This window comes from Candida pseudojiufengensis, assembly GCF_024610245.1.
Source record: "Candida pseudojiufengensis strain CBS 10847 chromosome Unknown scaffold13, whole genome shotgun sequence".
NCBI lineage: Eukaryota > Fungi > Ascomycota > Pichiomycetes > Serinales > Debaryomycetaceae > Lodderomyces > Lodderomyces pseudojiufengensis.
Window position 1 is genome coordinate 1 of NW_026261537.1, and position 19,107 is coordinate 19,107.

The 19,107-nt window shown below is 27.8% G+C and overlaps 10 protein-coding genes across 10 annotated transcripts; 4 read left to right on the plus strand and 6 right to left on the minus strand. All coding sequences in view use genetic code 12, as the record gives it.

Annotated features, from left to right (window-relative positions):
• Positions 1-1,084: 1,084 nt before the first annotated feature.
• Positions 1,085-1,408, minus strand: KGF55_004431 (uncharacterized protein; the record flags this gene model as incomplete). The annotated part of the gene is made up of 1 exon (XM_051759334.1): positions 1,085-1,408. One exon carries the CDS (start codon positions 1,406-1,408, stop codon positions 1,085-1,087), a length of 324 nt encoding a protein of 107 aa, XP_051612721.1.
• A 740-nt stretch (positions 1,409-2,148) lies between these two features.
• Positions 2,149-2,463, plus strand: KGF55_004432 (uncharacterized protein; the record flags this gene model as incomplete). The annotated part of the gene is made up of 1 exon (XM_051759335.1): positions 2,149-2,463. One exon carries the CDS (start codon positions 2,149-2,151, stop codon positions 2,461-2,463), a length of 315 nt encoding a protein of 104 aa, XP_051612722.1.
• A 2,170-nt stretch (positions 2,464-4,633) lies between these two features.
• On the minus strand, positions 4,634-5,050 carry KGF55_004433 (uncharacterized protein; the record flags this gene model as incomplete). The annotated part of the gene is made up of 1 exon (XM_051759336.1): positions 4,634-5,050. One exon carries the CDS (start codon positions 5,048-5,050, stop codon positions 4,634-4,636), a length of 417 nt encoding a protein of 138 aa, XP_051612723.1.
• Positions 5,051-5,860: 810 nt separating this feature from the next.
• Positions 5,861-6,616, minus strand: KGF55_004434 (uncharacterized protein; the record flags this gene model as incomplete). Its single annotated transcript, XM_051759337.1, has 1 exon — positions 5,861-6,616. One exon carries the CDS (start codon positions 6,614-6,616, stop codon positions 5,861-5,863), a length of 756 nt encoding a protein of 251 aa, XP_051612724.1.
• Positions 6,617-7,426: 810 nt separating this feature from the next.
• On the plus strand, positions 7,427-8,014 carry YTH1 (cleavage polyadenylation factor RNA-binding subunit; the record flags this gene model as incomplete). Its single annotated transcript, XM_051759338.1, has 1 exon — positions 7,427-8,014. One exon carries the CDS (start codon positions 7,427-7,429, stop codon positions 8,012-8,014), a length of 588 nt encoding a protein of 195 aa, XP_051612725.1.
• Positions 8,015-8,022: 8 nt separating this feature from the next.
• Positions 8,023-10,488, minus strand: COG4 (Golgi transport complex subunit; the record flags this gene model as incomplete). The annotated part of the gene is made up of 1 exon (XM_051759339.1): positions 8,023-10,488. The coding sequence occupies one exon, from the start codon at positions 10,486-10,488 to the stop codon at positions 8,023-8,025; it is 2,466 nt and encodes an 821-aa protein (XP_051612726.1).
• Positions 10,489-10,727: 239 nt separating this feature from the next.
• On the minus strand, positions 10,728-12,254 carry LAP3 (bleomycin hydrolase; the record flags this gene model as incomplete). Its single annotated transcript, XM_051759341.1, has 1 exon — positions 10,728-12,254. One exon carries the CDS (start codon positions 12,252-12,254, stop codon positions 10,728-10,730), a length of 1,527 nt encoding a protein of 508 aa, XP_051612727.1.
• A 601-nt stretch (positions 12,255-12,855) lies between these two features.
• Positions 12,856-14,349, minus strand: KGF55_004438 (uncharacterized protein; the record flags this gene model as incomplete). The annotated part of the gene is made up of 1 exon (XM_051759342.1): positions 12,856-14,349. One exon carries the CDS (start codon positions 14,347-14,349, stop codon positions 12,856-12,858), a length of 1,494 nt encoding a protein of 497 aa, XP_051612728.1.
• Positions 14,350-15,088: 739 nt separating this feature from the next.
• KGF55_004439 (Rpd3L histone deacetylase complex subunit) lies at positions 15,089-17,179 on the plus strand (the record flags this gene model as incomplete). Its single annotated transcript, XM_051759343.1, has 1 exon — positions 15,089-17,179. One exon carries the CDS (start codon positions 15,089-15,091, stop codon positions 17,177-17,179), a length of 2,091 nt encoding a protein of 696 aa, XP_051612729.1.
• A 216-nt stretch (positions 17,180-17,395) lies between these two features.
• Positions 17,396-19,039, plus strand: CHS5 (Chs5p; the record flags this gene model as incomplete). The annotated part of the gene is made up of 1 exon (XM_051759344.1): positions 17,396-19,039. One exon carries the CDS (start codon positions 17,396-17,398, stop codon positions 19,037-19,039), a length of 1,644 nt encoding a protein of 547 aa, XP_051612730.1.
• Positions 19,040-19,107: the final 68 nt, after the last annotated feature.

Below are 19,107 nucleotides of genomic sequence, written 5' to 3' on the forward strand. Positions count from 1 at the left end.
GACATGGTAGCGCACATCTGTCACAAATCTCTGAACTCTTATCAGCACTGCGTTGACTATATTCGAATTTAATCATATTTCATATCAACATTAACTATAATAATAACCTCTTTGCGTAGTAGTTCCTCTATTGAGGTTGTTTCTTCAACCATGAATTTATGAACAACTTTGTTGATTGTGTTTTGTTGTGGAAAAAATAAGCCATTTTGGGTAACACTAAGTAATATCAAATGAAAAAACCAATACATAAAAAAGCAAGAAAAGATGATGAAAGCTGGAAATGGTTATAGTATTAATGTGTGGATATGTATTTAGATGATTCAAAATACAAATCAACCAGAAATTAAGAACATAATGATAATTAATCAATTACCAATAGTGATATCTATTAAATATTTTTAATTTTGTGTGAGCTCGTCGTATGTAGAGTCGTCGCTGAAACATTCGTCATCCGTACCAATTTTAAGCCACTCGTACCAGATTCTGCACAAAATCTATGGTCCACTTTTTTTTTGTAAGTCTAGTGGCGAAAATAGGTTAATAAATAAAAAAAAAAAAAGAATACAAAATATTTCTTTCTTCCAATTATTATACATTTCATACGGATTCATTGATACCAGACTTATATTATTTTTGCTTCTGATTGGTACTTCTACATAACTCAAAGATTAAGGAGGAAAACCGTGGGCCCTTAGCAATTTGTTGTTAATTTGAAACTTTAAGTGAGCTATGGATTTTTCAATGTTGCAAAAAATTGAGTACTACACGATCAAGAAAACATTGTCGTTTCCTGATTAGGAATTAAAAGGGTTTAATTTGAAACATTAATCTATGGTATAGTAAAAATTGTTTTACATCAACAACCGTGGTACATTAATTCAGAATTACCCTAATACCGGAGTGATTAAGTTCACATTCAAAAAAAATTGTTTCCAACAAAACATGCATATTTTTTTTTTATTAAAATTACAGAATTACAAAATCTGAATACTTTATTCGAATCAACATTTATTATATTAATCTACACACTTATAATAATAGTTTCGAGTTTTATTTAATCTATATTAGTTTCAATTTGCATTAATCAGGTTTTTTTAGTCAGTTTTATTTCACCGATAGCTTCTAAATCTTCTGGAAGTGGTGGCCATGAAGGTAAGGAATAATATAATTGATCTGAATAATGATCATAGTTACCTTTAATTAATACAAAATTTTCTTCACCTTGTGGGATTTCGACACAAAAAAAACAATCAATAGTTCTACATTCAAAAACAAAACGACCAATATAATCTTTACCTCTTTTTTTATTTAAACATTCTAAACCTTTCAAAAAATTGATGGCATCATCTAAAGTATCAAATTTTCTAGTGAAATCAATAGTTTTTGCTTTATCACAAAGTGGCCACATTCTTTAAAATTTTAAAATTAGTTGATAGGATAAAAATTTAAAAATAAAAATAAACTTGATAAAATTTAATTTTTAGAATTATCAAGAGTATTTATAAATAGAGAAATTTCAAAAGGAGTAGCTGATATGGGGTTAAGTAATTTATATGCAGGATAAATGATTGAATTGTTTCAGATTCACTAATCGTCTAAATTATTAATAAATTAACAAAAAATTCATAAAATTGAAATATTCACAATTGAAAATTATGGAACTATATAATAGATTATAATTTGGTATTCGTTATCATCACCACATCAAATTCCGCCAATTAACTATAGACCCCAGCATCAGTAAGCAATTTATCCACTATTTTTGCTTCTTAGTTATTAAATTTCTGTCTTTTTGTAGATTAGTTTTGTTGATTATCAGTAATTTTATTTTGATCTTGTTTGTCTTCCGCGATTAAAGGAGTAATGATAATCAATTTGCCTTTTCTCATTTTGGTGATTTTGATCAGCTGCATTATGATAGTAATAATTAATGAAGTAGCTAGTGGTACCAAAATTCTTTTGATATAATCAAAAATTAATGAAAGAAGAAGATTAATAAAAAATGTAAAAATTCAAGAAAAACAAAATTTAAATTTTAATATTTAAATTATTTATAAAGATTTATAAATCCTCCTTAAAATAAAAATTAATTTGTTTTCTTTTTTTGTTAATATACATAACTACAACTTTTTCATAACAACAGCATTAATGAGTCAACAACCAAATCAACCAAACAGCAATCAAAAACGTACCACTTTTGACATTCTTGGTCATAAAGATCAATTGAATGACTTAAATTATGACAAACATAAAATTCCAGAAGAATTAACTAAACAAAATTTTGTACTTTTTAATCAACAATATTTATCTTATTCTAATGGACTTCAATTAAGAGATGTTCATAAGGGTGATTTAACATATACGACTTATAAACATAAAGTCAAATTTGTTGATGATGAAGGTAATAAATCAGTTGCATCTGGATCTGAAAGTGAAAGAAAATATCCAACCAGTTATAAATGATTTATACCGAAGGTGAAGTAGCTGCAAATTCCAAAAAAACAGAAAAAGAAAAATCCTAATTATCCCAATTACAAGTTATAATCCCATGTTGATAATCGTTTTCATAAAAATTCGTGGAAGATCATTTAATGAACTGTTTAATAGGTTTGTGTAGTGAATTTACAATTATTTCGTAACACATTAAAACGTATATGTAAACATCTATCTATAAAGAATAATATGTTACAGTCAAAAGGTTGTAACCATTAATTTGTAAAACTTCTTGAAATGCAACCAAGATCTTCTTAAGTACATTCATATCCTGGTTAAACACCAGAAGGATTTGGATTTTCATATTATTAGCTTTTTCACTTCAGTTAACTTTTTTATTTTTCAATTTACATCAATTCTCTTTACCTTGTTGTATATTGATAGAAAAATATTAGAATGAACAAGTGAAAATTCTTTTGACTTTTTGAAGATCAATTTAAAATCAATTTTTTATTTATTCGTTTATAATTATTGAACTGTCTTGGTGTTATAAAACTTTAAATAATACCGATTTCGTCACAATCAAGAACCTAATGTACCATTGTAACAGCCAATCAAAGTTCTTGTATCATTATCAATCTGTTGTTTCATTATTGCTGCCCAGATAGTAAAGAATGCATCTGTCGAAACTATAAGTGGATTTGAATCATTAGGCTGACTGTTGGGTATGAAACTATTGATTCAGAACTTCCTAGCCCTTGAATCAAGAATGATGATGAGTCCATTTACTTTTTTTTTTTTTTTTCATTGTCTAATGAGCATAAGACACTTTTATATACTTCTGGTAACATTTTGTCTTTATGTATGCCACTTACTCTTGCCTTTTCAAAAAAGATTGAAAGCAATCAATGGAGTTCTGCAAATTTTGTGCTGGTAACAAATCAAAAACAATTCGACTCTTTTAGTGAAAATTCTTTGTCTTGGATCCCTTATAATGTGCTGCATGAGCAAATTCAAAAATTGTTAAATAGCATTTAGTTCCGGAAAATCATCACAATCATTTAAAACATCCATTACATCCATGACACCATTGAAAACTGCTTGTTGCGACCTGTGACAGTAAGTTTTTATGTCCTTGACCATTGACTTCTCATTTCTCTGGCTCAAAGTCATGACAAATAGCACCCAAAACGCATCTCTTTAACACCCAGGCACTAGAGGTTCTCACAAATGTAGTTTCACCTCTTTCAGTACAACAACCAGATCCATGAATATTTTCATCAAAAAATTGCTTCATCTACAAAATCTCAATTAGCATAATTAGTACCATTTTCAACAACATCAATCAAGCTTGTCAAAGTCATATCTTGCTCCTAAATTTTGCCAAGTTTTTCCTTTCAATATTATCTGCTTTGACTAATCAAATGACACCATTATTCGTTCATGAAATTATTTCAATTAGACTCACTAACTTTTAAACCAATGGAATATTTTGAAAATTTCACATTACATCTTTCACCGTCATTAAAAGATTTGAAGCAACAAAATGACGTAGATTTACTTTATGATGATCATTCAAATGCTTTTAATATTTCTTTTTTTGCCTCGATATTGACATCGGATTGAGTTATAATTATATCTAAAATAAATTTGATTGTTCTTGAGAAGTATTGGTTTTTTTTTTTTTTTCTTTCAAGCAATTTATTAAGTTATTTACCTATACATATATAAACCTACAAAATAAACTAGCATGATTAATGAAAATTAGAGCGACAAACTAATTCTAACTTGGACGGAAATTATTTTATCGATAGGAGCGCAATTTTAATTTTCTATAAACTCTCGATTCCTTGTATCCAATATAGCAAAACATTTACAAGAGATAATTATTTTCTTTTTTAAGGTCAACTATTCAAAAAGATTAGTAGTCTAACTTGCTAAACTTAAATTTGAAATAGAAAGTTCTCACTAATATGTATAAACTAAAAGTCACGAAGGTATCCAAAATATTTAATTCATCTATACAAACAATAACTACGACTCAACTATGAATTAAAAAAACATCAGTTCTTCTAATATGTTTAATTTGATAGCCATAAAATTCTTGTGGAATACCAATGCCTTTTTAATAAAGTATCTAAAGTAATTTTGAAGATATTTCATTTCATTTCATTCAGCAGTGAAAAACGTGAAAACAATCTTAATATCGATTTATCATTATACGAAGATCAGAATACCACCAATCGAATACATCTAAAAATATTCTTATTGTGGAGTGACATGTATCAGTTGATTCACCCCAAATATCTCTATATTCATGATGTAATGACTTTAATGGAAGTTTTTCATTTCTTTGTAAAAGTTTATTGATCCTGAAAATTATTAAAATCATTGCAATTGCTTTTGAGGAAGTTGATTCGATAATTTGTACCTCATTATCGTGAAAGATTTCGAATTGTATGGGGATTCTTTTGAATCTGTATAATTTTATTTTTACAACTAATTCTGTAAATACCTCCATTGGACTACTCTTTGAGTTTGCATTTATGATTTGAATCGGACCAATGTCGTCATCAGATTGACGTTCATCACTTTCGTATCCTCTTTTATTCAGCATTTGACATTCTAATTGTTATGTATAATTGTAGTTGACCGTATGAAATGTATAATAATTGGAAAAAATAAATATTTTGTATTCGCCACTAGACTTACAAAAAAAGGAGGGGGTATTTTTTACTCCTTAGGTTTTGTGCAGAATCTGGTACGAGTGGCTTTTAATTGGTACGGCTGACGAATGTTTCTGCGTCGACATTCTGCATACGACGGGCTCACACAAAAATAAAAACATTTGATGTATAATTATTGGTAATCAATTAACTATCATCATATTCTCAATTTCTGTTGACGTGTGTTCCAAATCATCTCAATACATATCAACACATTAATACTATAACCATTTCCAGTTTTCATCATCACTTCTTGCTTTTTTATGTATTATTGACATTTTTAAGTATATGTACTTAGTGTTACCCAAAATGGTTTTTTTTGCCCAAAACAAAACGCATTTCAACAAGTTGTTCATAAATTTATGGTTGAAGAAACAGTCTTAATAGAGGAATTACTACACAAAGGGGTTATGATTATAGTTAACGTTGATATTCCATCTGATTGGACTCGTTTACAAACAACGCAGTGTTTAGAAGAGCTTAAAGATTTGAGATAGATGCGCGCTACCATGTTGTACTTAACGCAAAAAAGGGCGCAATCCCCACCATTTCGGTGAGAATTGCGCTTAAATTTTGCTTTTTATTTTGAGAGAAAATTTGCAACTTTAATTTTTGAAACAATGAAAAATATATTAAAAATATATACCGAAAAATTAATAACAAAAAACAAGAAAACTAAAAACAACAACTATAAAAACCAACTAATCACATTTTTTAAAGATGATAATGATTTCAACTGGTTTACATTTGATATCAATGGATTTATCATAAAGTTTGTATAATCCATAATCATTAACTGGACATTCCCAGAAATCAGTACATCCATTTAATGCTAATTCATAATAACCATCTTTGTATACAATACTCCATCCTTTGTTGTATAAAGCATCAGGTTGTGGATGTTCATCAAATTGGAATTGATGATTAGCGACTATTTCACCGAGGAAATGTCTGTAATCATATAATTTTGAATCACATAATGTAAAATAATCATAACATTCATCAAAAACAGTACAGTGTGGGTAACATAAATCTTTTTCTGAAATAGCATCATTATATTTGTATTTATATTTGTATGAATCACCTCTTTTATTATGTTTTTTTCCATATTTATCTTTTGGTTTATAATCAATTCCTTTTGGTTTTTTATATTTATCTTTTGGTTTTTCAACAATTGGAGTTGGTTCTGCACATGGAGTAGTGGTGTAGCATGGTGGTTCAGTATAACAGCTTGAACAGTCATAGGTATCACATGAAACTTCTAATTGACCATCTTCAATTTCGAAAACAACATAAATATCATCAGAATCACAAAGTTTTACGCCTAAAGCAAATTCATCAGCGAAAGTTGTAATTCCTGAATCTTCTTCACAACATTTAGTAGTGTAGTCAACATACCCAGCTTGAGTGGTTGAAAGTAAAGCAATGGTTGTAGCTAATATTGATGATAATTGCATGATTGATGATTTATTGATTGATGATTGATTAAGGAATAAAATTTTTTTAACAAGAATGGGAAATTCATAGGGATTATATAGTAAATAGATCTTCTAAATTCATCATTATTCAATTAAAAAAGGTATACACAATTTTACCAAGAATTTTAATTGATTCTCATAATAAAATTGAATTTTGTATGTAAATCAAAGTGTATTGATAATTTTGTGTTTCAAATAAGATTGCAAAAAGTATACACATTTTAAAAAATGCCTTATCATAGATAAATAACTATAGAAAATATTTTGTAATACAAAAAGGATGAATCAATTTCAAAGGCATTTACATCTAAAAATTTAGCCAATGAATACTGGCCCGATTATTAGAATACACAATGTCAAGAATTCTAACTGTATTAGTATACACAATATTACTAGGATAGTTACACTTGAAACATGAAACACCCATATGAGTGTATAGTAGAAGCAGAACTACCAAATGTTCAAAATTTTTTAAGCAAATCTAACACATTATTACCACGTTAAATTACAAAGTTTAATGTTCCTTGAAATAGCTACTTTTGGCTTTGTTTTAACTTTTTAGTTTTGTCTGTTGATTTATTTGTAGTTAGTTGAATGACCTTTCCATGTTTGACCTTTATTCTTTTGCTTATCTAATCATGCTCTCTTTTATTATGTAATCATTAAGTCATCTATTTTTTTCAGATAAAATCAAATCAATCTGAGAAACATAAATTATTATAATCAATTACAATTAATAATCAATCTATATCTCATACAAAATACACATACACAAATCATACACACACAATGCTACATTCAAATCCTATAATACATCCAAATAATCAAAATCATAGATTTAAATTTGAAACTTTTTTAAGAAATGAATATAATTTTGGATTAGATCCAGATAGACCAAAATGTCCATTTTATAATCCTCAATATCCAAAAACTTCATGTCCATTAGGTTCAAACTGTCCAAATAAACATGTTTCACAAACTTATAATAATAAAATAGTATGTAAACATTGGTTAAGAGGATTATGTAAAAAGGGAGATCATTGTGAATTTTTACATGAATATAATCTACGTAAAATGCCAGAATGTTTATTTTATACTAAAAATGGATTTTGTACTCAAACTCCTGAATGTTTATATTTACATATTGATCCTCAACTGAAAATTCCTGAATGTATGAATTATAATAGTGGTTTTTGTTTAGAAGGGCCCAATTGTAAAAATAGACATGTTAGAAAAGTTATATGTCCTTTATATTTAGCTGGATTTTGTCCAAAGGGTAGTAATGAATGTGAATTTACTCATCCTAAATTTGATTATCATAATTTATATTTAAGAATAAAACCAGATCCGACAAAAGTAGAGGTAGAAAGTGTATAGGATTAATATTATATTCTGTAACTTCTAATTTGATCTTTCTCTTGTGGTGTTAAAATCCAATTAATTCCGGAAATCTCTTCATCTTCTTCTTCTGTTTTTATAACTGGTTGATTACTTTCTTCAAATTCATCATCATCCATTCCAATTAATAAAACAATTTGAGTTAACCTAAGGAATTTTTCTCTTAAATGATAATTATCTTCACAAACTTCATTAATAACAAAACTTAAATCTTTTTCTAATTTAATTGATCCCATTTCATTTATTTTATAATTTTTTAAAGTAGAATGTAATTTTCTTTCTATTAGATTTACTAAATTAACTATTATTAATCTTAGTAATTTTAACCAAATTGATTTGTGTAATACTTGTAAATAAGGTTTTACTAATAATGACCAATTTGATTTAAATTTAATAAGTGTTGATGAATCATTTACTTGATTTGATGAATAAATTATATAGTTAAATTCATTTGATTCAAGGATAAATTCATTAACTAATATCATTAATTTTTGTTTTATTGATTGATTATAAAGATTTATTAAACTTTCATTTAAAATTTTATTACTAATTGTAATATAAGGATCGAGGAAATCTTGTTCTAAGATTAATTTTATCTTTTCTGAATCTTTACCAAATGGGAAATTATTATTTACATTATTTTTTGAAATATTTTGTATAACTTTTGTGAAATAATCTTGTGAAACCCCGATGGAGTTTATATATATTATAAAGTTTGTCAATTTTGTGGTACTTCCAACAGATCCAGTAACAACACTTCCAAATGTTCCTTTAAAAAATCCATGACCATTTTGAATAGCCCCTGGTTCTGGTGTTCCATCTCTAGACTGTTTAGGACTCATTGGATCATCCAGTATAAAATTTAATGACTGATTATATTTTGGTCTGTTATCATTAAGATTTTTTACAAAAAATCCATTAATTAGGTCTTGTTGTATTATTTTAAAACTTTCTCTTATAAAATTTTTTACAGACATTGGGAAACCTGATTCAATTACATGACGTAGGGTATTATTTAATATAAGTGTTAAATCTTCAATAACTGATGAAACCGGAGTTTGATCTGGTGATGTGGATTTTGGGGAATACTTTAGATATGAATCTAATGGTTGTAACTCCTCTATTGTGATTGACTTCTCCAACGACCTTTTAAAATAAAAATTATATAACTTCTCAAATGATGGTAGTAGTTTTTCATTAATCTTTTTAGTAAAATTTGATTTATTTATAATTTCAGGTACATGAAGTTCCACTTCGGAAAAATATTTTATGGATATAAATTTACAATATAATGACCAATTATGTAAAATTGAAGATAGTTCCAGTGTTAAATCTCCTATAGTTTGAATAGGTAATAAATCATCAATTGCTGTATCATTATTATCTATAATTTCATGTTCTTGAATTTCTTTTGTTCTTTGAGTTAATATTGGGAATGTATATAATCTAATATCTTGAAATAATTTATCTAATCTTCTTGAATCATAAAATGTATCTGCTATAATTCCAATTTGTAAATCAACTTCCCTTTGAATCTTGTTGACAACAAATGTTAAAGCATTTGGATATGTTAAACTATAATATTTTTTAATTAATGGACCATGTTGTGATAACATCATTGATACATTTTCAAATAATTGCATTGATACAGTAGCAAATATTCCAGGTTTTAAATCACTTGTATTAATATTATTTACAGTTTGAGTTAAATTTTTTGATGATTCATTAATAATTTCACATATAAATTTTGAATAACAAATTAAACCAGATTCTTCTTGTTTTATTAATGGAAATAATTGAAAAAATTTAGTTAGCTTCTCAACATTTCTTTCCTTTGCAGCTTCATTAAATTGTTTTTTGAAAACATCAACTAATGTTCTTGTCCAATTGTCTATACAAACTTGTGGTAATTCAGGTATATCAGTAGACGGTATCACCACCGAAGCATATTCTCCTGTTATTAATGATTGTGGAATTTTTGTATTTATTGTATGAATACATTCAGCAGCTGAATCCCATTGATGATGATCAATTGAATAATTAATTTGATTTATATTATTTTTGAGAAGTTGTATATTTTCAACATATTTTAAAGTTTCATTAACATTTCCAATTTCTTGATCTAATGATTTTATACCATATGTTAAGTTATGACCTAATTCATCAGTATTTGTGAAAAATTGAGTTAATTGGGAGGAGTTTGAAATTGTTGAAGAAAGTTTGGAAGTTCTTAGTGATTCTATATTTGTTATATCTTGTTGTAATTTTTGTTTATGAATAGTTATATAATTTTCTAGATTTAAATCAATGGTGGAGATTGTATTATCGATTCTATCTACAAGGTTGTATAAGTCATTGGGGGTTGTTGATGATTTAAAACTTGTATATATGTCTTGTACTTCTTCGTCTAGACTTTCTGGTGGATATATAGACTCATTTTTATGTCCATTCATGCTATTGAGTAGTTAATGGTCAATTTATTTTTCAATTCCGTTGCAATTTAGTAGAACCAAAAATAAACGTCGAGTTTAGCGCAGAATTTTACGCAACTTTCTATTTTAATACAGCCTTCTACTACTACATCATGTTGATTTTTCAATTCCTTTCTGATTTCAAATAGAACAAAAAAATGAAGGTCAAGTACACACAAACTTTAATTTTCTAGTACAATTTAATAAATCTACTTATCTATCTAAGCTAATGAACCCATTGGATCATAAAATGGTAATGAAGTAAATTCTTTACCTTTCCAAACATCAAAAGTCTTTTTAGAAACATATTTCTTATTAGTAACAATTTGAAAAACAAATTCACTAAACCATTCATCAGTCATTAAATACCAACCTTTTTTACCTGATTGATCACCCCAAGAATTTTCAATTTTCCATCTAATTGGTTTATTTGTTGTGGAATCAATATGAACTGCTGTAATAACCATTGCATGAGTCATTGATGAAGAACCAGTTCTTAATCTATTTGCTTTTGATAAATTTAAATCATAATCAAAAGCTGTTTTATAATCATATGCAGTAATATCTAAAATACCACTTGTTGTATTACAATATTTACCAACATCTGATCCAAAAAAGATAGGTTCATTATCTTTTAACATTTTTATAGCAACTTCTTTAATTTCTTCAATTGGTGTATTTACATATTCAATTGGTTTACCTCCATTAATATTATTTAATCTTTCAACAGTATATAATTTATTATAATCATTTCTTGGATCATGTATAATTGAAAAATGATTTTCAGCATCATATTTAACATGATTTTTATAAAAATCAATAGCATTTGTTTTAAAGTGTTTATATTTATTATCTTTATCTGTAAATTCCCAAATAAATTCATCATTTGGTTTTGGTGGTGTACCAATAGTTAAAGCTAAAGTCTTGTAAATAGTTTTCATTGCACTTATTTTAAATTGACGAATTACAGAATCTGAAGCTTTTTGTTGTTTTAATTCTCTAATATGTAAACCAAATTCTCTTAATTTTTCAGTTACAATATAATTTAATTTAGATGAACTTGTTGATTGACTATTATCTGGAAATACTTCATGAGGAACTAAACCATATTTATTAACTAAATTTACAATCATATCCCATTGACCACCATCACCCACAGGATCTCTTAATAAAAATTGAACTAATCTTGAATCTAATTCTTCTTCCCATGTATCTTCAATATTTTCTAAAAAGAAATTTGCTTTTTCTAATTTATCATAAAAATATAAATAACTTTGAGAAATTTGAAATTCATCATCTTTTAAATTATTATTTTTAATAACTTGAGTTCTGAAAACATTTGATGATGCAAAAATCCAACATCTTCCTGAAGATTTTTGATTATTTGCAAATGCAGGTGATCCAATAGTTTCAACAGAAGTATTAAATAAAAATCTATCTTTTAAATGAGTCTTGTGTTGAGATTTTGCAATAACTTTTTCAATTGGAGTTTGAGCAAAAATATTTTGAGTTAAAATATTTTTAGTTTGTTGTTGAAAATCATCTTCCCAAATTTCTAAAACTTCTTTTGAAATTGGATTAATTTCTCCATTATCATCTTTATTGGTGGTGATTTCTAAATTTTCAAAATGTTTTTGAAATTCATTAAATTTTGAATTATCAATTGTTTCTGTATCTTCCTTAGATTCATTCATTACCTCCTTTTCTTGTTTACTTTCCCCTCCATAAAATTTAAAATAAAGACCCATATTGCTTTGATTGTGGTATGAATTATATAGTTTTGATTATAAAAAATAATGGCTTTGGAGTTCTATTTATAAATTTGAGAATTCCGAATTAACTCCTTAGTTTATAAAATTATCCCTTAAAAAATAATAATTCCGTTATCTCTTATCAAAACAACAGAAGATTAGAGATAAAAACCACACAACAAATTGAACACACTCTGTAATAGCATAATCAACTCTCATTAACTGGTTGTTTTGCCTCGTGGAAGCAACCACCAAGGTCTTGGAGCATACCATATTTCAGTGGTCAAAATTTTTTACCACACGGTTCTAATTCCGATAATGGAAAACTCAAAGTTATCATTTTACTCGATTTACATTATCAGAGCCATATTTTAATATGGCACAATTTATTGAGGAGAATGCACCTTTATTTACAGAATATAACCAGCTGGTCATGAACTTACAAACCATTAAAAGCTGACTCAGACTGCTTTGTTTAATAAATTGTGGTTTCATCAAACGACCTTTGTGGTTATACTAGAGTTTGTGTAAGATTCTTATCGTGTTTCAGAGTTTCTACATCTAAAGAACATTACGAAGTCAAAATTTATTCCTCTATTTATCTCTTCAACTCCTTTTGCATTGAGTTTCTTTCATCTTTGAATTTTGTAGATCTGTCTCTTATTCTTGGTTTTTTAACTTTTCCAGTTTTTAAACCTTTTATACCAACTATTCTCGATCCCTTTGTAGCTCTTTGACCTTCTTCTATAAACTTATTACTGTCCCTCTTAACTTTCCCAATACTTGATCTATCAGCTTTTCCTAAAATATTTTGAGCTCTTCCTATTTTAGTTTTTTGTGAATCAGTTAAATTTTTTTCTTTTGATTTATTTGATGCATACGATTTTTTAACATTTTCAAAATGATTTGGTGATAATAATGATGGTTTTGCATTTGCCTTAGCTCTTGATATTCTTAATGTTCTACCTTTTTTATTTCCTGATACGATATTCATTGGCTTATCATTTAATAATAGTGCTTTATTTACTGATAATGAATCTTTAAATTGTACTAAAGCAAATCCTTTACCCATATTTGTTTTTGAATCACGTATTATTCTAACAGATTCAACATCATTATCTAATTTTAAATTAAAATATTTCCATAAATTTTCTTCTTGTTCTTCAAAATCTAAATTTCCAACAAATATAGTTCTTTTATTATCTTTTGAAGCAGGATGAGCTATATGATCTACTCTTAAATGATGATTTTCAAACACGGTTCCATTTAAATTTTTTGAAGCTAATAATGATGCGGATTTATCTTCAAATACAATATATGCATTTACTGAATCTCTTGATTTATGTAAATTTTTTTTAGCAAATGATATTTTTCTAGGTAAATTTTCTTCAAATGATATTGATCTAAACCTTATTGATTCTATATTACCATATTGTTTGAAAAGTTTTTTAAATTCTTTGGTTTTAGATTTGGAAGTTACAACATCACTTGGTACATTACCTATAAATATTGTTCTTTCAGCTTTTTCCATCTCTGATTCTTTAAAATCTATCGTAGTTGCTGATTTTGCAGATTTTGTCGATTTATTTTTAGTATCTTCTTCATCATTTGAAGTTTCATTAATTAAAACAGGTTCTGTATCGTCTTTAAAATTTTTTTGAAAATATTTAGCTTCTAAATCAAAATTCTCATCTTTCTTTTTTTGCTTCTTTGTTGTGGGTTTAGACTCTGTCTCTTCGTCTTCATCTTCTTCATCTTCCTCGTCTTCACTAACATCTTCGGATTCCTCGTTTTCGCTTTTATTCTCTATTTCTTGATCTTCACTGTCATCACTAACATCTTCAGTTTCCTCATTTTCGCTTTTATCCTCTATTTCTTGTTCCTCCTCTTCCACTTCGTCTTCTTCTTCTTCCTTACTTTTCTGGAGTTTCCGTTTCTTATTTTTTACTTCGGGTACGTTTATGATAGTTCTTTTTTTAGAAAGTAATTGATCATTTGATATTGGACCATCATTCTTAGTACTGAATATTTTATCTAATGATTGGTCATACCTTTTCGATGAATCCCCAAATAAGGATGAGAAACTTGACATTTCTGTGAATTGGGAGGTATTGTACGTAGGAATTGATGATTCAAAAACTGGTTGTCAATATTTATAAAATTTAGCTTCTTATGGATTAGAGATGAGTGTCCTAAGATTCATAAAAAATTCAATGACAATGCGACACGCGGCTTTTTTCCAGCCATATTTAAATTTATTTTGTAAACAAAAGAAAGTTAACAAATTTGAATTAACATTCTTTGAAAGCTGTCATTATCAATATAAACTGGAGCTAAAGAGCCATTTGTATGTCGCAAATGTTACCGCCATATATTGGTTAGTTACCAAACACTCGGTAGTTATCTTTGATCTTGTATGCCTTAAATACGTCGGTTATTAAAAATCCTATTGTGTACTGTATATAGCAAATTATAATCTCTTTTTAAATAATAGATAATTTTATATTATGGAATTAGTATTCATTACAATATATGGATGAAAATCAACCAATCACTCATTATAAATCATTCAATAACAAGTACAATTTACAACCATAAGTATTAATTTGTATAAATAAATTTAACTCATAAATTGTTATTTTTATTGATACAACTTCATTAAATTAATCAACATCATCATTTTGAAAAATAGTTCATCATTTCAACAAGTTACTCTATATCAATAACGACGATTCAAATTTCCTCCGAAGTGAATAAGGGTGTATACTTATAATACTACATTCACAACTATTTTAAACTTTTTTTCATAATTTCGATAACTATCCAAATCGATGGAAATAATGGAGTCAGTACCAGCAGAATCACAACAGTTAAAGATTCTAGATAGAACTAATGATTTGATTTCACCACCAATACTGAACGAAAAAGAGGACTCTTCCATATCGAAAGTGAAAGACAATGATGAAAAGGAAGCCACAAATCTAGATAATGAAAGTCGACATAATCAAGATGAAATAAATGCATCAACGAATGGAAAAGACTTAGGAAATATCGATTCAAACAATAACAAAGAAAAAACTGAGAATAACACTAGCAATAGCAACACCTATATCGAGGAAAATGAAAGCAAGAGCAATGGGATTAAGAATGAGACTAATGATGAAACTAACAATGAAAACAACAATGAAAACAACAATATCACTATATCCAAAGATTCACCATTAACAGACATTGCTACTTCACCACCTCCTTTTGATTCTTTCAACCTTGATGGGGAATTAAAAAATACACTAGACACATTGGATAGAGATGAAACTTTTAAAACTTTTCAAAATTTCATTAAAGGAGATAAAGAATCTTCAAATGGGTTTAAAGAAAATGGAGATATAAAAGATGAGAAAGAAGAAGATGACATCAAGAAAGATAACACAACTAGAATAAATCCACAAAGAAAAGATAGTTATGAAAGTTCAGAATTAAGTGAAGTTGGAGAAGATTCTGAAGCAGAAACTGATAAGATGGATTTTTTGGATGATAGAGACTCAAATGATAAACAAACTGATTTACAAACATTATCTGAATTGACTGATTTAGCAAAATTGGAAGACATAGATTTTAATTCAGATGATGATATAGAAGTGGAGAAAGTTGGAGAATTAGACATTCCAAATTCTGCAACCGAAAAAGAAAAAGATTTATTCACAAAAGACGAATTGGACGATGCTAAGGATGAATTGAGTTCATTGATTACTAGGAAAAGAACTGCTAATGAAGAACCTTTTGATGAAGAAGATGAAGAAGAGAATGATAAAAAGAAGCAAAAGCGAGATACAAAACTAGATACTGATGAAGATAAAGAAGTGAACGAGGATAAGGAAATAGAAGCAGATGATTTTGATGAGCTACAACCAAACTTAGATTCTATAGATGAGGATAGGGAAAAAGCAAACAAAATTATTCCAGATGACTCAGAGATACTACCCAATACGACTGAAAAACAAATTACACCAGATGATGAAGAAAATGAAGCTGAAGCTGAGTATGAAGAAGAAGATGAAGATATAGAAGAAGATGAAGAAGATGCGGAATCTGATACAAAACCCGTAAGTAAAGATCTGGACACCACAGAAATTTCGAAAAAAGAAGATGGAACTATTATTGAAGAAAAAATAGCTGAAGAGGATGATGTTGATTTGAATGAACAAAGAAGATTAGCTATTGAGGGTTTAGTAGCGATTGAAAAATGTTTTGCTGAAGTAAGAGATAAACTATACGAGGATAAATTAGCATTATTAGAAAAAGAATTAGAATTATGTTTAGAAGGTTCACATCCTGAATTATCTAAAATTTATTATAAAGTTGATAGTTTTTATCAAGATAGTCTAAATTTAGCAAATTCAAATTTATCATATAAATTAAAATGTATTGATAAAGAAACTTTAGCTACAAGAACATCAATACATCAAAATTATCTTAAAAACATAATGGACACAAAAAATGAAATGATAACGGAAACTACTTCAATGTGGTATAAAATTAATAAAGAAAGAAATCAACTTGATCAAATTGTACCAGATTTTAATTATTCTGCTATACCTAATAATATAATAAATCAAGAAGATATAACTATGGGTACATCATCTACTTATTTAGAAGCTATAGAAAATTCAACACCAAAATTAAGAAAAGCTATTAAACAAAATACAATCATAGAATTAGTTCAACAAAGAAATAATTTAAATCAACAATTAGGTATATTGAATGGATTGATACAATTTCATGGTTTCCCGCTGGCTATAAGCTCTTCTATTAATAATGAGAATGACGGTGGTTCTGATGAAGTTAAAGAGTTATTATTACGAAAGGCTACTGACGATGAGATTAATGAAGATTTGAAAGCTATGGGTATAATACGGACCTAATTGATGTTGTAAATATATAGGTGATTTCCCTTATAGTTCTATTAATGTATTATTTTATTAACGTAATTGGTTATTTTCTATTTAGATAATTGTATGTTGTTTCAAATTCGGTGTTGGTAGCGACTACAATTTTAATAAACGTAGATCAAATATGAATAAAATACAGCCGCTGTTACTTTATTTAAATATCAACAACTGTCAATTGAAACATCAGGTATGGTTGAAGTATCATTAACAGTTGGTAAATTAGATGCTTCATTGGCATTACTCTTAACGAAAGATCATCACTTGATTGAATTTCCAACTATTCTTTTACCAAATGGAGTTAAAGCAGGTTCAATAATAAAATTAAAATGTGATCAAGATTATGAAAGTGAAAAAGAGGAAGATTTAAAATTTGATAAGATTCAAAAAGAAATATTTGAAACATTTACAACTAATTCACCAAAATCTCCAATTTTAAAAATTAAAAATATTACTCAAACTTCATGTGTATTAGAATGGGATAAATTAAATTTAGGTACTTCTAATTTGAAAAACCTAATCTTATTTAAAGATGGTAAAAAATTAGGTTCAATTCCTCAACCATTATCAAATCATACTTCAAAATTATCAGGATTACCCATAGATAAAGAATTTAAATTTCAATTAAGATTAGATACAACTGCAGGAACATTTTGGAGTAATGAAATTCAATTAAAAACTCATAAAATGACTGATTTATCAGGTATAACAGTTTGTTTAGGTGATTTTTCTCCCAATGATCCTTTTACAAAAGAAGATCTTGAAAAAACTTTAGTAAATATGGGTGCTAAATCACCAGCTCAAATTGAGGTTAAAGTTGATACAACTCATTTCTTATGTACAAGAGAAAATAAAAATAATTCAGAATTTAATAAAGCAAATGATATGAATATTCCAATTATAAGACCAGAATGGTTAAAAGCTTGTGAAAGAGAAAGAAGAATTGTTGGTGTACGAGATTTTTATTTAAAAGATTGTGTTTTACCTGATTTATTTGCTAAAAATTATTGGGCAGATAGTGGTAAGAATAAGAGTGGTGCACAACCTATAAGTAAAGAAGAATCCGTACCTGCTAGCTCTGCTGGTGAAACTACCACGGACACAGAACAAACAAATTCTGCTCCAACTGTCAATATTGAAGATACCTCAAATCCTAAGACGGAAGATCCCATAACTAATGATGACCTTACCAATGTTTCAAAAGACAGTGGGATTAACCCTAATCAAGATATAGACATTTCGGAAAAATTAGAAAATGAAGTTGAACCAGAAGAAATAAGCACTGAACAAAATGAGCAAAATTTATCTGCTGAACCCGAAGCATTAGCTAACGAGAAAGACGAAGACTTGACTAATATAAGAGAAGAAGTTAGAAATAGTGTTGTTCAAACGTCTGAACCGAATTCAGCTGCTATAGTCGACGAGATTGTAGAAGGAACAAAAGAAGAGAAATCAGAGCCAGAGGAAGATAAGGATGACAAGTCAGAAGAGAAAAATAATACTGAAGATGTAAAAAAAGAAGAATTAAAAGATGAAATAGATGATGCTTTTGATAGCGTGCCATTGGAAGATAAGAAACCAAAAGATGATGTCAGGGCGAAGATTGAAGCTGAAGTTGATAAAGCAGAAGCTGATCTAGATGCAAAGCAAGACAAAGCTGAGATTGAAACTGGTAATAATGACGAGGAGGGTAAAAAAGAGGAAAATGATGAGGAAGAAAACGGCGAGGAAGACGATGAGACAGAAGCTTCATCATCTAAAGAAAATTCACCGGCACCACAAGGATCTTCCACTAAAAAGAAGAAGAGCAAAAAGAAATCAAATAAGAAAAAGTGAGAGACTTAGGTTAATATAAAAAGTAAATGTAAAATGCAATTGAACTCTATGCAAAGAACTAAATAAAA